Source organism: Malurus melanocephalus, unplaced genomic scaffold, assembly GCF_030028575.1.
Source record: "Malurus melanocephalus ecotype Western Australia unplaced genomic scaffold, MMel_1.1 scaffold_559, whole genome shotgun sequence".
NCBI lineage: Eukaryota > Metazoa > Chordata > Aves > Passeriformes > Maluridae > Malurus > Malurus melanocephalus.
This window is the reverse complement of record NW_026623791.1, coordinates 75,568-93,215: the sequence shown is the minus strand read 5'-3', so window position 1 is coordinate 93,215 and position 17,648 is coordinate 75,568. Positions and strand designations below refer to the sequence as shown.

The window sequence follows — 17,648 nt, the reverse complement described above, 5'->3', positions numbered from 1 at the left end:
CATTTGAGACCAATCAGGAGAGATTCCACGGTCCTTGAGCAGGGGTGGATTCAGCCAGGTGACAAAGCTCCACTCCTGACCGTCCACTTCCACCACCTGAATGTCACTGCRCTGAGCTCCACCTCTCTGACGGTGCCTTCCTGACCCCTCCACATTCCAGGTGTGTCTGGCACTGCTCAAACATGGCCATCATCTCCTCTTCTGCCCATTCCCTGCTCCTCTCCAACCATAAACAGGTGGAAAGGTGAGCTAGGAAGGAAGTGCTGAGGGATGGAGCACAACAGGCAAACAGGACATTACCCCACAAAGGGGTTTTCTGCAGACAGGCCAGGTCTCTCAGAGTGCCCTGCTYGTACAACAGATCTGCTCTTCCACCCTTCCTTGTCCATGGAAACAGGGCCAAATTCCTACTTGGATGAGGGCTACGAAATGATGAAAAATGAGGCGATTCTATTTGTCTGTTTATGTTTTCCCTGTGTCCAGCAGCAAACTGCAGGTTCACACCTTTCTCTCTTCAGTAAGTGCTGCCTTTTCTGTGGGCTCCCAGCCCAATCTTCCTGAGCAGAGAAGTCTGTCCAAACACCTGTTGCTACAAAATTCCCTCTTTTATGCATCAACCTTGGCTTAAATGTTTTGGTTGGGCCAGATGGAGCCATGCTGATAAATCATGGAATCATTTAGGTTGGAAAAGCCCTCTAAGATCATCAAGTCCAGGTGAACCATGTCCCCAAGTGCCACGTTTACACATCTGTTAAATCCCTCCAGGGACAGGGACTCCACACTTCCCTGGGCAGCCTCCTCCAATGCTTGCCAACCCAATCCATGAAGAAACTTTTCCTAATTTCCAATCTAAACCTCTCCACTTGGCTCAAAACTTTTATCTTTACCAGGAAAGGGTTAGGCCCTCCATAATTTTTGTGTTTCACCCCATTTAAGCCWCTTTGTGCAGTTTCCGTGGGAGCTCTCCAGAGGCACCCGCTGGTCCCGGCTGCGCCTCTGCCTGGAGGGAGAAGGTAAACAGWGAGCGAGGTGGAACAAACGGCTCTTGGTACCGAGGAAATTATCTCACCGAAACAGATAAAGGCGAGGGGAGGCTTATGTGGTGTGCCCGGAGCTCTCCCAACCGCCGGCRTGACGTGGCAGCGCCTCCAGCTAAAAGCGCCCGGCGCCCTGGCTGCCTGCCCCACAGCCGGCTGGCGGAGCTTTGTGAGCACCCAGGACGTGTCACCATGTCGGTGACCATCTGCCAGTCCATGGGCTTCGTGGTGTCCGCCCTGGGCATCGGGGGCATCATCGCCTCCACGTGCATGGACCAGTGGAGCACSCAGGACCTGTACAACAACCCGGTGACCGCTGTCTTCAACTACCAGGGGCTGTGGCGCACCTGCGTCCGCGAGAGCTCCGGCTTCACCGAGTGCCGCGGCTACTTCACCATCCTGGGGCTGCCAGGTAGGSTCTGRTGGCRCCAGGGAATGGGTGGSAGGGGTGTGCCAYGAGCTGTGGGTGATTTTCAGTGGGAACCCCAAATTTCAGCCACCCTGCTTGGACAACAGATCCTTGAAGATGCCTCCAGCCAAACCCCCTGCCATGGCTGAGCTGAGGCTTAGCAAAACTCGTTACAACTAATTATACATCAGGTCCCTGAGGTGCTGCCCAGGCTGCTCTGGGGGTGGCTCTGGCTCAGATTCCTGCCCCAGCTGTGTGGCTGCTTCCCTCCAGAAACCACTAATAGTCTTGTCATTGGAGAAGATCCTCTCCTAAGAGGATATGTCACAGTTCAGCTCACTGTATTTCTATTCGGGCTAACACCACCAGGCTGGATTTCTCCCTAATTCTCCTTTGGTTCCAGTTTTTTCTGCCACGGGAATCATTCCTGTCCCGGCTGTGCCCAGAGTATCTCGGGGTGCAAACAATTAGGTTACAACAGGATTATCTGGGGTTTCTTCTTGCCTTAATACAGTGAGAAAAAAGGCACTTAGGCTCTTATACCCATCCGGCCTCTGTGCTTTGACACAGCCAGAATGGAGGGAAGAAGCCAATTATATCAGGAAATCACTGCAGAACTTCTGCAAAATGGCATTTCCAAAACACACAGAAAAGGGCATTGTGCACAAAAATTGCTTCTCCGAAGAGAAGGCACAAATCAAACCAGTATGACCCCGCATAGCTGTGGCCTCACACGCCAGCTGGGAAGGTGTTTTATCCCGTTTTTGTGTTGCTCCTCTCTGGATCCTCATTCCCAGCTGGTGTCTGGCACTGGCTGCGCTGCAGATTCCCCACACAAGTGCCAGGGATGTCCCTGAGCATTCTCCTCTTGCTGGAGCCGTGGTTTGGAACGTYCCTGCTGGGACTCTGGGGTGCAGAGATGCCATTTCCAAGCAGGACAAGAGCCTGATCCTGCCTGGGCATCCAGCTGAAGGATGTCATCCAAAGAAGGGTGCTGGTATTCACACACTGTGCTCCCGGTCAGCAAAGCTTCACCCAGGGAAAACTCTGGGAGAAAAGAACAGGACAGGCTGGTAAAACTCACTGGGTWAATGGCTGGACTCGACCTTGGAGGGGTTTCCCAAACTTAACGATCTTAATGAGATTAAAGTTGCAGTATGAGGAGTAAATCGAGGTGTGAAAACCAAACCTTCCCCACAGAGATGCTCCCACAACATGCTGCAGTTCTTGCAGTTCTTGCAGTTCTTGCAGTTCTTCCACAGTTTTTCCCCAGTCCTTCCACTCAAAAATCTTTGAAACGACAAAAACTGTAACTCTACGGAACAAGCAATTAACCTTTTCAAGTGTTCAGTTCTGGGAACTGCTCTAATCGTTGAAGAAATTGGAATACTTGGGATTTGGGAGGTTTTGTTCTTTCAAAATACTTGTCACTGACCTCAGCGCCACAGCAAAAAAAAAATAGGGATTTTTTTTTTTTTTTTTGCAATTCCAAAGCCTGCAGACGGGTGTATGTTGGGTGGGTATTAATTCTTTAAAATGGGAATGTTGAGGGGATGGATTTCCTGCATTAGCAGGATGTTCCTGCATTTAGCCAGGTTGTTGGAGATCGGTGTGTCCATGTTCCTGTCCATGGAAGGGGACTGGAATCAGTTGYTCCTGAAAGTCCCTTCCAACCCAAACCATYSTGGGATTTGATGTTTCCATGATTCCTCAGCTCCATCCCACAAGCTCTGTGGATTCCTTCCAGCCACAGACAAAAATGGGCACCCTATCCTAAATATTGGGGTTTCTCATGAAACCCTCATCTCAGAGTCGAATCCCCACTTGTGTTTGCTGGTTTATTGCTGTCACCTACAAAAAGGGATTTCAAAGATCCCGAGGAATAAAGGACAACTGTAAAAAATGAAAGTGGTGGGTGTCTGAACCGCCARAACTGCCATCCCCACCCTCAGTAATGTTGCTGAGATGGTGTGGGCTCAGTGTGTGGGAATATAAATATTTATGTGCTTTTTCCAAAATGATCCTTTTTATGCCCTAAAAAATGAGGTGGAATTTTTACCTTTCTTTTTAATGAACTGGGCTGGCTCTTCTGTAGTCACCCCCCTCCCTGCTCCTGTTTTTCCCCTCCTGTTATGGATTGTCTGACACTTCCAGTCTCTGGAGAAGCGGCAGCAAAGCCACATGTCCCACCGCAGGGCTTGAAGGGTTGGCTCCCTCTCCCAAATCCAGCAGGCATTTCCTCCCACCACCACCAGCAAAGGTGGTACCCCAATCAGACAGGGGGGGAAACRATCCTAAAAATCCTATTATTAATTTGTTCAGGTATTATTTAAGTGCCTCATCCCCGCCTTTATTTCAAATGTACGGCACCTTGATCTCGGTGAAACCCCCACTCACGAACCACACCAGAGTTAATGGTTTGTCAGCATTTCCATTATCAACCCCTATTTGTTATTCTGACAATGGCAATTTGTATTGGGAACAATAGTGCCAGAGTGAATAAAAATAATAGGACTCTGGCAAAGCAGCGAGGTGACCTGAGCACGTCGAGGAAGTTTCGGGTTCCGAGGTTTTTTTCACCTCGATTCCCTCACTCCCACAGCAAAGATTAAACTTGTCTTGCCCATCATCTATCTTCAATTTAGCTGGGAATTTTAATTTCAAATGGATCGGGGGAAAATCAAGATAACAGATGGAAATGAGGAATAACCCCGGCAGTTTCTGGCTCTGGCTGCTCAGCTATAAACAGRCGCTCTCTGGTGAAATGTGGCACTGGAGGACTGAGCGTGTTTGTTCTGGTTTTGCTTTCTCCTGTTRTTTTTTGCTCCTTKCTTTGGTGTGGGATCATCTGGAGGGCACGGTCAGAAACTGAGCACACAAATAAGGGATAAATAGCAAAAGCTGAGCTGGGCAAGGCTGGTGGCTTCACCTCAAAGGAGATCATGAGGTGCTTTTTGTTCATAGCAGAAATTTTGCAGTTGCTCCCGACTTTGCTGAACTACAATCGGATGAGCTGTGATTTTCCTGGTTTCTAAGTTGGTGTCTTTTTTCCACTCCTGTTCAGCAACCCTTCTCCAGTAATTTTTCCAAGGACATTTTTCCCTCAGGTCCAAAGCAGAAGGGCTGAAATATCTCTCTGCTGTGGAGCAAGGGGCTGGTGGCTCAAAATAYGAGAATATTCTTGTTTTTCCATCAGCAAACTTTGACAGTCTGAGAGCAGCCTGTTCAGTTCCTCCAGCTGATAAAAATGCCGGTGTTCTTAGAGGGCTCAGAGGGAAAAGAGTCCCATCGAATGCAGCCACGACTGCCCAGAATTTCCATAAATTTCAGTTTGGCTCATGCAGGGTAGCAGGAGTGCACAGATGTTTCCTGAGGAGAATTCATGTCTAGGAAGCATCAACATTGCCTTCTCTGGATTTTTCTCTTCTATATCGATTCTCTGACCAGATTTTCTTTCATTTCATACAACCCAYACCCGTTTTGAAGCATAACCATAGCAAATAACCTGATTTTTGTGACAGGGCAGCTGCTGGCCAAAGAAACAGCATCTCTGCTCCCTGGAACTGTCCCATGCCCAAAGTTTTTTCAGGAGCTTCTAATTGCCATGACATGATCCTCCACTGGTGGTGGCCATGGCAAGGTCTCTTTTAAGCTCTGTTTGTTGCTTGAAATCCTTTCACCCAGCCAAGTCAGCTCTGAAATTTGAAACATTTGTAGGCAACTGCTGTCACCTGCTTAAAGTCTTTTGAGGCCAAATTTTGGGCACAGGAGCATTTAGGGCTGGACACTTGATATATCTTACCAGGACATGTGCGAGGCTCCAATGGGTTTGCTCTCCCAGCTGGAGCTGAGGGAGGTGTGGGGATGGGAAAAGGGCCATGGGAGACCTTTGGAGAGGTATCAGGAACCCCAGTGACACTCAGGGTGGGCAGAAATGGTAGGGAATTGGGTGTGTGTGCCACATTTATTGTTTCATGCCTTTACACCATCCTTTGGCATGGATTTCATGGGTAAAAAGCAGTCTGGGATGATGGCCAGAAGAGAAGCAAGGCAAAGAAGATCCAGGAGGCTGTGGAGATGTGGGGTTGGGCTACAGCTCATGGATGTGTAGGCAGGGACAACTTCACTACCCCAGCCCTGCTGAGGGACCYCAGAGCACCCTCTGGACTCATCCATCTGAGTTGGGATGGGATCCTTCCAAGACTCTCTTCCCTCGATGAATTCCAGAGAGGCCATCAGCCCTTTCCATTATGGACCACACACTCCAGGAGCATGAGGTGGTCCCAGAGATGGAAGGACATGGAGGGAAGGGTGGGTTTGCCTGGTCTGGCCTGGGCAGGCCGGGCTGGTGTGAGCAGCTGGCAGGGTGTGAGCTGTATTTGCAAACTGGAGAGCAAACATGAGCTGGAGGTGATTTTTGTGGGAGAGGCKGCGATAACATTCAGGAGCTGCCCGGGCCCAGGGACTGGTTTGAGATAACACCAAGCCCACGCCTGGGGAGATAAAGCACCGTGAGCTGGAGGGAAGGGGCACAGGGGAGTGGCACAAAGCCCCCTTCTTCTCYTGGTTTGGATAAGCCATCCATTGTCCCAGTGCTCAGTGGAGCCCTGTTCTCTTCTCCTTGGAGAGCTGTGTCCTCACCGTGCCCGCTCCTCAGCTCAGCATTTCCATGTGAATTGGGAAGCCCTCTGGCCTGAGCAAGCTGGAGACAATCCCCAGATGTGCTTGGAGAGAGATTCCCATCCTTCAGCCACTCCCGGCTCTGGACATCTCCCAGAGGAGCTGGGTGAAGAAGCTCAGATTTGTTCCACAGCTTTCCTCTCACCCAACCCTTTCTTGGGTAGTGCTCTGAGCCAACAGYTCAGGTAAAACTCCCAGGGGATCCTCTGCTGTCTGAGAAAACAAGGTGAATGTATTTTATCTGCTCWTGGGCAGCTCAGAAACAACCATTAAAAATAAGCTTAAAATCCAAATATTTGAGAAATGTGCTGGGGAAGGGTTGGGAAGGAAACAAGTTCAAGTTTTTTCACCAGAGCTCTGCTTCAAGCAYCCACTGAGGAAGGTGTAGGAGATCTGAATTCCCACTCTTTCCGAGTATGGTTCTGGTCAGAGCAGGGGAAATAGCAATGGGACGGCTGGAGGACACCTCAGATGAGCAAACAGAACCCACCCAAACCACAATAATTCTTCAGAGATGACCACATGTGGAGCGCTGAGCATGGCTGGGTGTTTGTCTGACCCTTAACTGAGAACTGCAGTGAGACCATCAGCACCAAAATTCCTTCCTCTGCTCCATTTTTGGGACAGCACATGAGACTTCAGTGGGGAATGTCCAAACCTCCATTGGTTTATCTTCTTTAGAGGCAYGGTTCCATCTGGTCCTGAAAATCCAAGCCAGACTGGTTCTCCTGGGYTYTCCTCCACTCCTGGAGACTTGGACRATGTTTTTTGASTGCTCCACCATTGCTCTGGGCTTTTGATGCTTGTGAGTGAGAGCCATGATGAGAAACAGCATCTCCATCCATGGGAGAAAATTCCATCTCCARGAGAAGTTATTGGGGTGACGGACTGGGCAGCAGAGCCCAGCTCAGGGCACATCCAGGGAATGGCCCTCTKTCCAACGGGTGCCTTGGGGGCATCAGCAGAGTTTGGGATGTGAAATACTGGAGGAGGAGAAGAAAAGGTTCCTGTTARCTGGAAGAGCTGCTCCAGCTGCACGTGGCCGGAACAAGCAGCCAGGCTGGAGGAAGGAGTGGTGGGGCCCCTCCCACTGAAGCAAACATGTGGCTACAGGGATGGAAGGGCCACCACCACCAGTGTTCCTGAAACCACMCAGATGTCCAAGTGAGCAGAAAAAAATAATTTATTTAAAAGCTGGCAGAAGTGTTCGAGAAAAACAAAAACAAAAACAAAGAAAAAAAAACAAACCTGGAAGAAATATGTTTGCCCTTTTAATTTTTCCCTTCTCCTTCCATTTTTCCTCCCCAGGGGTTATTTTTGGTTGTGACCAATCCATGGCTCATTTCTCTGTGCATTGTTGCACACACTTGGGAATCTGCACACTTGGGAATAGGGGTGATGTCTCAAAGGAATATCAGTCCCTCTGACATGTTCTGGAGAGGTTCAGCCCAGAAAAAGGGATGTGGGCTCTTACCAGTGGATGGCCAGAAACAAGAATGCAAGTCCAGGGGCATGGGAAGGGCAGGAGCCATCCTGGAGAGATGCTGAGGAGCATCAGGGCTTGGGTGCAAATGGATCTTCTGGCCTGTAACACAATTCCAATTGTGGGACCAAAAATGATGGGATGGAGAACCGACCACATTTTAGCACTTTCTGTCCTTCTGTACCCAGGTCCTGCAATTCCTAGCTGTTGTCTCATCTTCTAGGTCCTCTCTAGCCCCCATCTATCACAAATTATTATCCCAAACAAGGAATTTCAGTCAGCATTCCCTGTCCCTCACAGAGGATGAGCAGCTCTTTATCCCCTCTGGCTGTCCAGGACTCTCTTCTGTGATTTTTGTTCACTTTATTATTTCTCCTGACAACTTTAGGCAGGTCAGAACTGACCTTCCCTCTGACAAAAACTTGCTGAAGTGAGTGAAAATGATGAAATTTGAGTAAAACTGATGGAAGCAAAGGCATCTTGTGCCTGACCTTAGAGATCCAGGGTGTAAAAACCCCGTTGTGGCTCCTCCATGGACACAAACCAACCTCTTCTCTCTCCCTAGTGGCTTTCAATGGCCTCACATCCAGATGCTGGTGTTGATGGTGCTGTGACAGGGAGAAGTTGAAGCAGGGATTTGTTTCTGGGTCAGGACTGAAGCAAATCAGTTGGAGCAGGGCATTTGATGGGATTGGAAGTCTGGAAGGTCCTTGTGCCTCACTGACTCCATCAGCACAGTGGCCAAGGGTGGATTTTTATTGCTCCCCCAGCCCAGCACTTCTCTACTGTGATAATGAATTTCCCATTTTTCACATCCTCCATCCCTTTCCCAGGACCATCCCTCCAGTCATATGGACAAACATGCCCCTAAAAAAGACATTTACCAATGGTCCCTGCGCTCTCCTTCCTTCCACGTGAGTTTGAGAGTGGCCTTGTGACGGCTGAGGGGGACGGGGCTGGTGGAGAATGGGATTGGAGGAGCTTTGCTGGGTCAGTTTGGAGCTCTTGGCTTTTTTGGTTTATCCCCTTCAGAGCCATGATTCCATCAGGCCCTGAAAATMAAAGCCAGGCTGGTACTTCTGGACTTTCCTGCACACCTTGAGGCTTGGATGATGTTTTTTGAGTGCTCCATCATCACTCTGAAGTTTTGATGCCTATGGGTTTGAGCCATGATGAGAAACAGCATCTCCACCCACGGGAGAAAATTCCATCTCCAAGGAAAAGTGTGTGGAGTTTGGCTCTGGGTTGTGCCATGGTCAGCATCCAATGCAAGTTCAGTGATGCCTGAGGGCACTGCAAGGAGCAGGCACGTCCCTGGGCTGGGCTGGTGGTCCCACAACCTCTGACAGAGCCCTGTCACTCTTGTGTGGACACCTCCATGGTCTGGGRGCTGGGGAGGTGGTGACCCCAGCCAGGTGCTGAATTGCCCCAGGATYGTGGTACTTGCCCCATCCCAAGCAGGCAGGAGGGGCCCAGTGGGCAGCAAAGGGTTCCAGGGGGCCGGCCAGTCCCCGAGGGGGTTGCCCAACAGCGGCTGCTCCAACGTGGAAGGACAAGCACTCCTAAAGGACAAAAGCTCCTATCGGCACAARCCTCCCCGGCAGCGAGAGTGAAACTGGGCTATCTTGCAAAAACACTTTGAGCAAACAGCGCTCAATGGAAAGCATCTGATAAGAGCTCAGGCAGGAGGAGCCCGGAGCCCCAGAAGGACCGCGGCTCCCTTGGGGCCGTGCTGCCGCTGCTCTCCGGGGACGCGCCATGTCCACCACCATCTGCCAGGTGATGGGCTTCCTCGTGTCATCGCTGGGCATCGGGGGCAGCATCATGGCCACGGCCATGGACACGTGGAGCACGCAGGACCTGTACGACAACCCRGTGACGGCCGTGTTCCAGTACCAGGGGCTGTGGAGGAGCTGCGTGCGCCAGAGCTCCGGCTTCACCGAGTGCCGGCCCTACTTCACCATCCTGGGGCTGCCAGGTAGGGCAAACACGCACCAGGGGTCACCTGCACTCTCCAGGCACTCTCCTGGAGCTCTGCATGGCTTTCATCACAAAAGGGGCGCAGGGATTTTAAATCACCTTTTGCAAGGAATAATATTTCCAGTGTGTGAGTATGAAAATAGGAGCATATTTGTTGCCGAAATAATGCCTTTACTTGGTGGGGGTTACAGTCTGGATGTGTGAGGGATCACTGAGGGTTCAGCATCGTTGCTGGCAGAAATCAGCACAGCTCCACTGGGCTGAGGAGAAAGAGGGTGTTCAACACCCTCAGGACTCATCCCTTGGAAAGGAAACACAAGGGGAAGAGCTGCATGCAGATGTGCGTTGTTGTAGGATAATAGAAATCATTGAAATGTGCTGTTTTYCCAAGGAGAAAAGTGGAACTGGAGAAATCCTCCTGTGAGCGGTGTGGGTGGAAGRGTGAGAAGGGGAAAGGTGTGTTTGGTCACTCCCCAAACCCCGGGCAGTGCCAGCACMTACAGAAGCAGGGGGCAGAGGGGGATTGCTGTCCTGTTTGCTTGCTCCTTTTCCCAAAAGAGCCATTTTCCCCATCCCACTGCATGTGTGCATTCCACTGCTCCCAGCTGGGCTGGTCCAGCAGGAAATTTGGTTTTGGGAACGTTTCTCACTCTTGGTGCACGATCACAAAAAGGTCCAAGCAAGCACTGCTGTGCACAGGCCTTCTGCACCTCTTGATCGAAGTGTGATGTGGGTTCCGGCCCTGTATCCTCAGGGATGCCACCCTTAGGATTCCACCCTCAGGGATGCCACCCTCAGGGATGCCCCCAAGCTATGCTGAGGACCTGTAACTCTCCAGGGGGTGCCATGTGTCCCTGTGTACCCAGCCTCACAGATTGCCAGGGGACTTGTTTCCATTTGGAAGAGCAGACCTGATATTKAGAGTTGCTTCTCCTRGGGGAATATTTACTTTAAAKACTAGGAATTTGATTTATCCAACTWTCTCTACAAATGTTGACCACCGTTTCTCCTCATAACRCTCTGTGTGGTGATTGTGTTTTAAAGGAGCCATCAGGAAATGGGAAACACCATTTTGATGACAATTTATCCCAAAAAAGGTTTTACTTTTTCAGTTATTTTTGGGTAATATGKCAATAAGGAAATGTGCAAAGCACTCACAAGTAATTCCTGTTGTTGGAGATGTCCTGTCAGTATGTTTTTTTGTATGAATTTAATTGATAAATATGTTCAAATATATAGAAATGATGTGCCTTTACTTGACTCCAAGACCCGTTGTTTCCCTAAAATTTGTAAATGCCACCAATCATTACTGGTCAAAAACCCAGATTCCACTTTTTTGTCATGTATGAGCAGCAGAAAAGCAGGTGGCGGTCGTTCAAACGGCTTGAAGTTGTTTTACCTCTCTCACCTCACCAGGCTTGAAGTTGTTTTACCTCTCTCACCTCTCACCACCCTCACTGGGGAGAAAGGCGACTCTCCAGTTTCCTTTGCCTCTGGACAGCAGGGATGCAGGCTGTGGTTTCACATCACAAGATTTATTTTGGTGGAGGATCTAGTGGTTTTTCTGTTCCCTTGTTATGTTACACCAGCCCATGTGTAGAAGCCATGTTCTCCTCCCTCACGCCAACCGTGCACGCCAAAGATGAGTTTGTAACTCCAGGGCTGTTGCCTTCCTGCCGCTCCCAATACCATTTTTCCTCAGGCTTCCACATTGTTTGYCTAAGCCCTTCCACTCCTTCCTCCAAGCACAGGTCACTCACCTTTGGAAAGCAGCTCTTTACAGAGGACTTTCGATGGGCGCCAGAATTCCCTCGAAACTGCAGCGCTGCTTTTCCAAAGAGCTCCCACTTCGAGTCCTGTGACCCAAGTGGAAAGGTCTTCATGCCATAGCAGATCTGGGAGAACTTCCTTCTGCTTTCCATCCACTGGAGGAGATGGTGCCTAAGCCAGTCTAATGGAAGCAGGAATGGCTGATGATGGTTATTTGGAATTTTTTCTGTTGTGTTCTGCTGTGTTCCTCTCCCTCCCCTTTCCAACAGCTCCTTTTGATGCCTTTTTGGGCTAATCTAAMCMAGAGTCTGGACAGAATTGRGAGAATCCAAAGCAGTTCTGTTATTGCAGGGCCTTCAGGGCCATCCAGGGCAGTCCCAGCCCAGCCAGGGGCTGCACCCACAATGGACAATGGCTCACGGCTTTTTCACCCTTTCTCACTTTTGTCCATTTGCACATCGGGATTTGCTGAATCCTCCAATTGCAGCTGCAGCCAATGCAGTCAAAAACTCCAACTTGGCTCCCCCAATTCTCTGTTGTTTCCATCTCTTGGGGCCTGGCCCAGGGAGGTGTCCTTGAGTTTGGGGCTGCAGAGGAATTGTTTTGTGTAAAAATGGGAGAGCAGGAGCTCAGCACTGTCTGNGGATTTGCTGAATCCTCCAATTGCAGCTGCAGCCAATGCAGTCAAAAACTCCAACTTGGCTCCCCCAATTCTCTGTTGTTTCCATCTCTTGGGGCCTGGCCCAGGGAGGTGTCCTTGAGTTTGGGGCTGCAGAGGAATTGTTTTGTGTAAAAATGGGAGAGCAGGAGCTCAGCACTGTCTGTGGAGTCTGGAGTTAAACACTGAAGAGTAACAGGGGTACAGAGACATGGAAATAGAGAAACTAAAATCACTTTTCTGTGGAGATTCACTCCAGTGCCCCAGCAGAAGTGGAGCATCCTTGGCTGCTCGGCTTGGCCCTGGCTAGTGTGTCCTTCCATGGGCACCCAAGGCACWGGGAACACCTCTAGTGGGAACCAGCAAACTCTGTGGGGCCTTTGTTTGGGGTCACTGCTGGGTGGGTTGAAAACCCTCACAGTGATGACACCCAGGATCCTGCAGGGAACACCCAGGAATGTCTTGGGGACGAGGAGCTTCCATAACCTTGGATTATCAGCCTCTGCTGCCTGCCCTGAAACWAAAGCATTTGCAGAGAAACTTTGGTGGTTGCAAAGACAAGCGAGGATTGMGATTTCCTCCTCTTCCTGCTTCCCATCAGGTGCTGCGGAACAACCTCGGAGGGCTGATAAGGCGTATCCGCCGTTCCCTGACRGATCATAATTAATGAGCTCCTACCTGGGGGCTGATCAATGGGAGATTGAAAGCCCCCGGCTCGTTAGCACTCGTTATCAGCTGATAAGGGCAAATTGAGTCATAAGAGCTCAGGTGGGACCRGCGGATGGGAGAGGGTGGTGTATTCCCGGCCTGTAGGATGGCAGCCTGCCTGCTTCCTTGTGCAGGGTTCTGCGTGGCTTCCTGACACCCCACAGTCTGGGAGAGGCACCCAGCACCGTCCTGGGAAGGGCTAACAAACCCTCCTCCCAACCCCTGCAAGGCAGCAGGGGCCCTGTGCTCCCTGGTCACCCAGCAAAGGGGACACGGTCAGGGCTGGGAAGTTCCTGGGGCCGTGGAATGCGTTTTCCACCTGTTTCGCTCCATCCTGAGCCCGTTTTCTCTTCCCTGAAGAGGGACAATCGTGTGGGGAGCGCCAAAGCCAAACCCAGGGCTGTGGGAGCGTGTGGCAGGGCAAGGAGAGGCTGCAAAGCATCCCAGCCAAATCCCAACAGCCCTTGAAATGCCTTCCAGCACCTGCTCCAGGGCTCTGCCGCCTCCCTGTCTCTGCCAGGGACTGGGGCACAGGCTGGGGAAGTGTCTGGAAAACGATGGGATCTGTGCCACCTTATTAAAGCATCACCTTGGTATTCAAGCACTCTTTTCCCCCTCCACTTCTCCAGTTTTAGAGGTGCAATTTTCCCCTTACTTCTCCTTCTACTTTGCTACTCCATCCAAGAGGCCTCTGGAGGGCTTGTGCCTCCTTCAGGGCTCAGCTGCCATGGGCATGAACCACCAGCATTCCCAGCTCATGGCACACTGCTGAACAAACTCAGAATGGGGGTATTTGTGTGTTTGGGGGTATTTCATTCACAACTGCCACAGATTTATCCAGGACTGACGTTCCAATAACCCTGGGAAGGATATGGAGAGGGAGGTTGTTTCGTTGCTTTGATTTTTTTCTCCTGCTCYGTGTGTAATGTTTGTCCAGGTGATTTTCCTCTGCTCCATGTGCTTTTGCTGGGAAGYAGGGACAAATAGAGTTTTGTGCATTTTGTGCATTTTGAGTCACACAGTTGGAAATATCCCGGGTAGTGGGGTGGAGCTGTCTGCTTCCACAGCTGACTGGGCTCAGCTTCAGCTGAGCCATGATTTACATGGAATCAYRGAATCCCAGAAGAGTTGGGTTTAGGAGGGACTCTAAAAGAAGAGCCCTTTCTCAATCACTATGGTTATGGAAAAATTCCTGGTTATCCCAGCTCTTCACTAACGCTTCTCCACAAATTTCATGACTGGTGCTAATGAACATTTCTAAAAATATTCTCCCTAAACCATCAAACTCTTTGGGGAGCTGAGTCAAACAGCTGCACTTCCCGAGGTGCCCCAGATAATACAGAGTCGATCCAGGGCCCCTTTTCCAAGGTTTTCTCCTTTAATATTTCTMTTTTCAGATGGAGGCAATCTTTGAAAGCCCCCCAAACTCTGACAAACCCCATTTCAGCCACTCAGCGAGGCTCTTGCTGTTTGTTTTGCAGCGATGTTCCAGGCTGTGAGGGCCCTCATGATCGTGGGGATTGTCCTGGGACTCCTTGGCCTCCTCGTGTGCATTTTTGCYCTGAAATGCATCCGGATTGGCAGCATGGAGGACACAGCCAAAGCCAACATGACCCTGACCTCTGGCATCATGTTCATCATTGCTGGTAAGTGGGAACTCTCCTGTCTYCCATGTGACAGGCTTTGCATTTCCCTGGGATTGAGGACTGGACACATCTTGTGCATTTCTGAAGTTACTGGCATTGTCCTCCAGCCTCATCTCCTGGGGTTAAGTGATTTTTACCTCTGGTTAGGGGAAAAAAACCCTTTGGAAAGGGGTTCAGAAGTTGGTATGGACAAAACACGAAAAACTGACCCACAGATGAAAAGTAAATATATCTCTTGATTTGTTTTACACGTGTTGTCACATATTATTACAGCCTTGATTTATATAGAGCATTTTTACCAGTTTCAGTCTTTATCCATAAAAAATTTAGGAAGATTCACAGGGTTGTGGTAGCCTAGCCTGTAATTTTTAAACACCTTCAAAATTGCAAATGCTTAATGCATCACTCACAGATTTTCCTACRTTATTTTGGAGATAAGAATAACATGAAATCTACTTCTTAACAAAGGGAAGGAGAATGTCCCTATTTAAAATCCTTCAAATCCCAACATTTAACTTTTGTTGGGATATAAAACGTAGAACACAGCTCAATAATTACAAGTTGGAAAGAGGAAACCCCCTTCTGCCCCACGGCTTTAATTTTGCACTTTATACCTATTGCTTTAGAATTGTGAAATCATGGAATGGGTTGGGATGGAAGGATCTTAAAAATCATCCAGTTCCACCCCCTGCCATGGGCAGGGACACCTTCCACTGGACCAGGATTCTCCAGGCCTTGCCCAGCCTGGCCTTGGGCACTGTGTAAGGAGGAACAATACAAAACTGTCACGTGAGGGTTTTTGCAAAAGTTCTGGACTTCAGCACTTCTGGACATCCCAACTCCTATTTATCCTTGCTCTTTAAGGTCTCTTCCAACCCAAACCAGTCTGTGATTCTGTGTTTGTGTGATCTGTGAATTGGGAAACCGAAGGTTGGCATTGGTGCCAGGATTGTTGGGGTGGGCATCCCAGTGATTCTCTGTGTGGATGAATGAAGGAAATTCCCCGCCTTGAGGCTAGTCTTCCACTTCTGGTGGAAGAACCAAAGACCTCTTCCACGTGACAGAGAGTGTGTTTTCCCATTAAAAAAAAACTGGCAAGGAACATTTCATCCATATTTTTCCCGGCAAAATAAACCTTTAAAATGAACTACTGAGTCTTTTGTGCAATGATCTGTTTGTTAAATGCCTTTTTGTGACAAAACACCCCGGGAGAAATATTCCTGTTGGTCTGACTTGGGATTGTGTGGTGTGACATTGTATTCCTGCTGTTGGAYCAATTGCAAGTGCAAGGAAAACCTGGATGAAAAGTGTAGCATTTCTTGTGCTTGAGGACACAGGGCAGTGTCTCATGCACCTCTCCAGAGCTGTGAGGGGCTTCCCTGAGGCCTGTGTGGGTTTCAGTCTGCCCTTCTGTCCCATCCCAGGCCTGTGTGCCATCACCGGAGTGTCCGTGTTCGCCAACATGCTGGTCACAAACTTCTGGATGTCCACCACCAACATGTATCAGGGGATGCAGAACGTCCAGAACAGGTGGGTGCTCARCTGGCTCCGGGTGCTCCATGGGGGAAATCTCCCTCAGGGCTGGCAGATGAAGAATTGGCAGATTCTGGGAGGATTTTGGGATGGTTGCAGGACTTGGAGGATTTTCCTTAGGAGACAGAGGCTCTTGTCTGCACTGGAGATAGGCAAATGAGTTGGGATGTCTCTGTCCTTGCAGCTCAAGAACAAGACAGGGAGTCCAGTGGGGTTCAGCTGCACTTGTGGGGACTTCTGGGGGACTTTAGGGAATTTCTGTAGGGCCAGAGGAGGACAGGACCTGTCAGACCCTAACCAGCCACGCCTGTTTTGCAGGTACACCTTTGGCTCAGCCCTCTTCGTTGGATGGGTGGCAGGAGGCCTGGCCCTCGTGGGAGGCATCATGATGTGCCTGGCTTGCAAAGGGCTCATGCCAGAAGAATCCCGGTAAGCTGAGCTGGGGGAGGTGTGGGAAAGCACTGCAGGAGACCTGGGGTGTGCAATACCCCACAGAGGCTCAGGATGTGCAGATGTGTAACACCCCGTGACATTTCATGGTCACTATGGTTCTCCTGATGATGGAATCACAGAGTCCTTTAGGGGCTGGAAAAGCCCTTCAAGATCATAAAGTCCATCCATGAACCCAACACTGTCGAGGCCACCACTACATGAAGACCCTGTGTGGGTCTGAAATGACCATTTACCCTCCCTGACCCTGTGACTCACACACCAACAGAGAGGGCATGAGAACCAGCTTCCAAATGTGACATTTTCATTAGCAGGAGTAGTTTTCTTCAGCTGAGCCGTGATTTATGTGTAGTCATAGAATCCCAGAAAAGTTTGGYTTGGGAGGGACCTTAAAAACCATCCTGTTCCACCCCTGGCATGTCAGAGACACCTTCCATAGACCAGGTTGCTCCAAGCCTTGTCCAGCCTGGCCTGGAACACTTTCAGGGATGGTGTAACATCACAAAGACTTTGTACAATCCATAGCTGGTGGTTGTTGTAGGTGGCAGGTGGGTTCATCACTCCACCAAGGATTTATTTGTGGGAAAGAAAGAAAGAAAGAAAAAKCCTGAAAGGGAYGTGGAGCCTGTSMATGKATGGTGGGCTAAGCTCTCTGAGTGCCTCCAAGTGCTGACACAGCACCGAGCTCCCCAAACCCCACCGGGAGCAGGGGGTGCAAGGCTGGGTGGTCTCAGCCTGTCAGAGGCTGATGCTCCTCTCGTGTCTCTTGCAGCTACAAGGCCGTGTCCTACAACGCCTCAGGCCGCAACATCTCCTACAGGACAGGGCCCTACAAGGGTGGCTCGGGGTATGAAGCCGACCCGAAGGGCAGGAGGGGCCCAGGATATGAAGAAGCTCCTCGAAGCGAGGATGGGAGGCGCCCATACCCTTCGAAATATGACTACGTCTAGGAGACCGTCCTGCCTTGAGTTGTGCTGTCAGATATTTTTAACTTCACAAGCAGAAAATGCAGCAAACCAAGCAGTCTGTAAATAGGATTGTGTTTTCCAGCAGGTTTTCTCTACTCTGAGGTCGCATCTTTGTTGTGAACATCAGCTTTACTCGACTTCCTGTTGGTGTTACCAGCACCAGGAGGTGACCAAAGTGATGCTTTTTGGCGCTCTCAGAGTAGAACATTTTGCTCCTGTTTTCTGTATAAACTGATATCCAGGAGCAGAGCCTCATGCCCTTTCCTAATTGCCCAAATARTGGAAATTCCCCTTTGACAATCTGTTTATTTGAAATAAATTCAGTT

General features: G+C 49.9%; 1 protein-coding gene across 2 annotated transcripts; it reads left to right on the top strand.

Annotated features, from left to right (window-relative positions):
* Nucleotides 1-1,229: 1,229 nt before the first annotated feature.
* Nucleotides 1,230-17,304, top strand: CLDN18 (claudin 18). 2 transcript variants are annotated; one of them, XM_057382257.1, is made up of 5 exons: nucleotides 1,230-1,449; nucleotides 14,207-14,371; nucleotides 15,796-15,901; nucleotides 16,223-16,333; nucleotides 17,127-17,304. In XM_057382257.1, the coding sequence occupies exons 1-5, from the start codon at nucleotides 1,230-1,232 to the stop codon at nucleotides 17,302-17,304; spliced, it is 780 nt and encodes a 259-aa protein (XP_057238240.1). The 2 variants fall into 2 exon arrangements, with proteins under 2 accessions (XP_057238240.1, XP_057238239.1); XM_057382256.1 differs by lacking the exon at nucleotides 1,230-1,449 and adding an exon at nucleotides 9,368-9,587.
* Nucleotides 17,305-17,648: the final 344 nt, after the last annotated feature.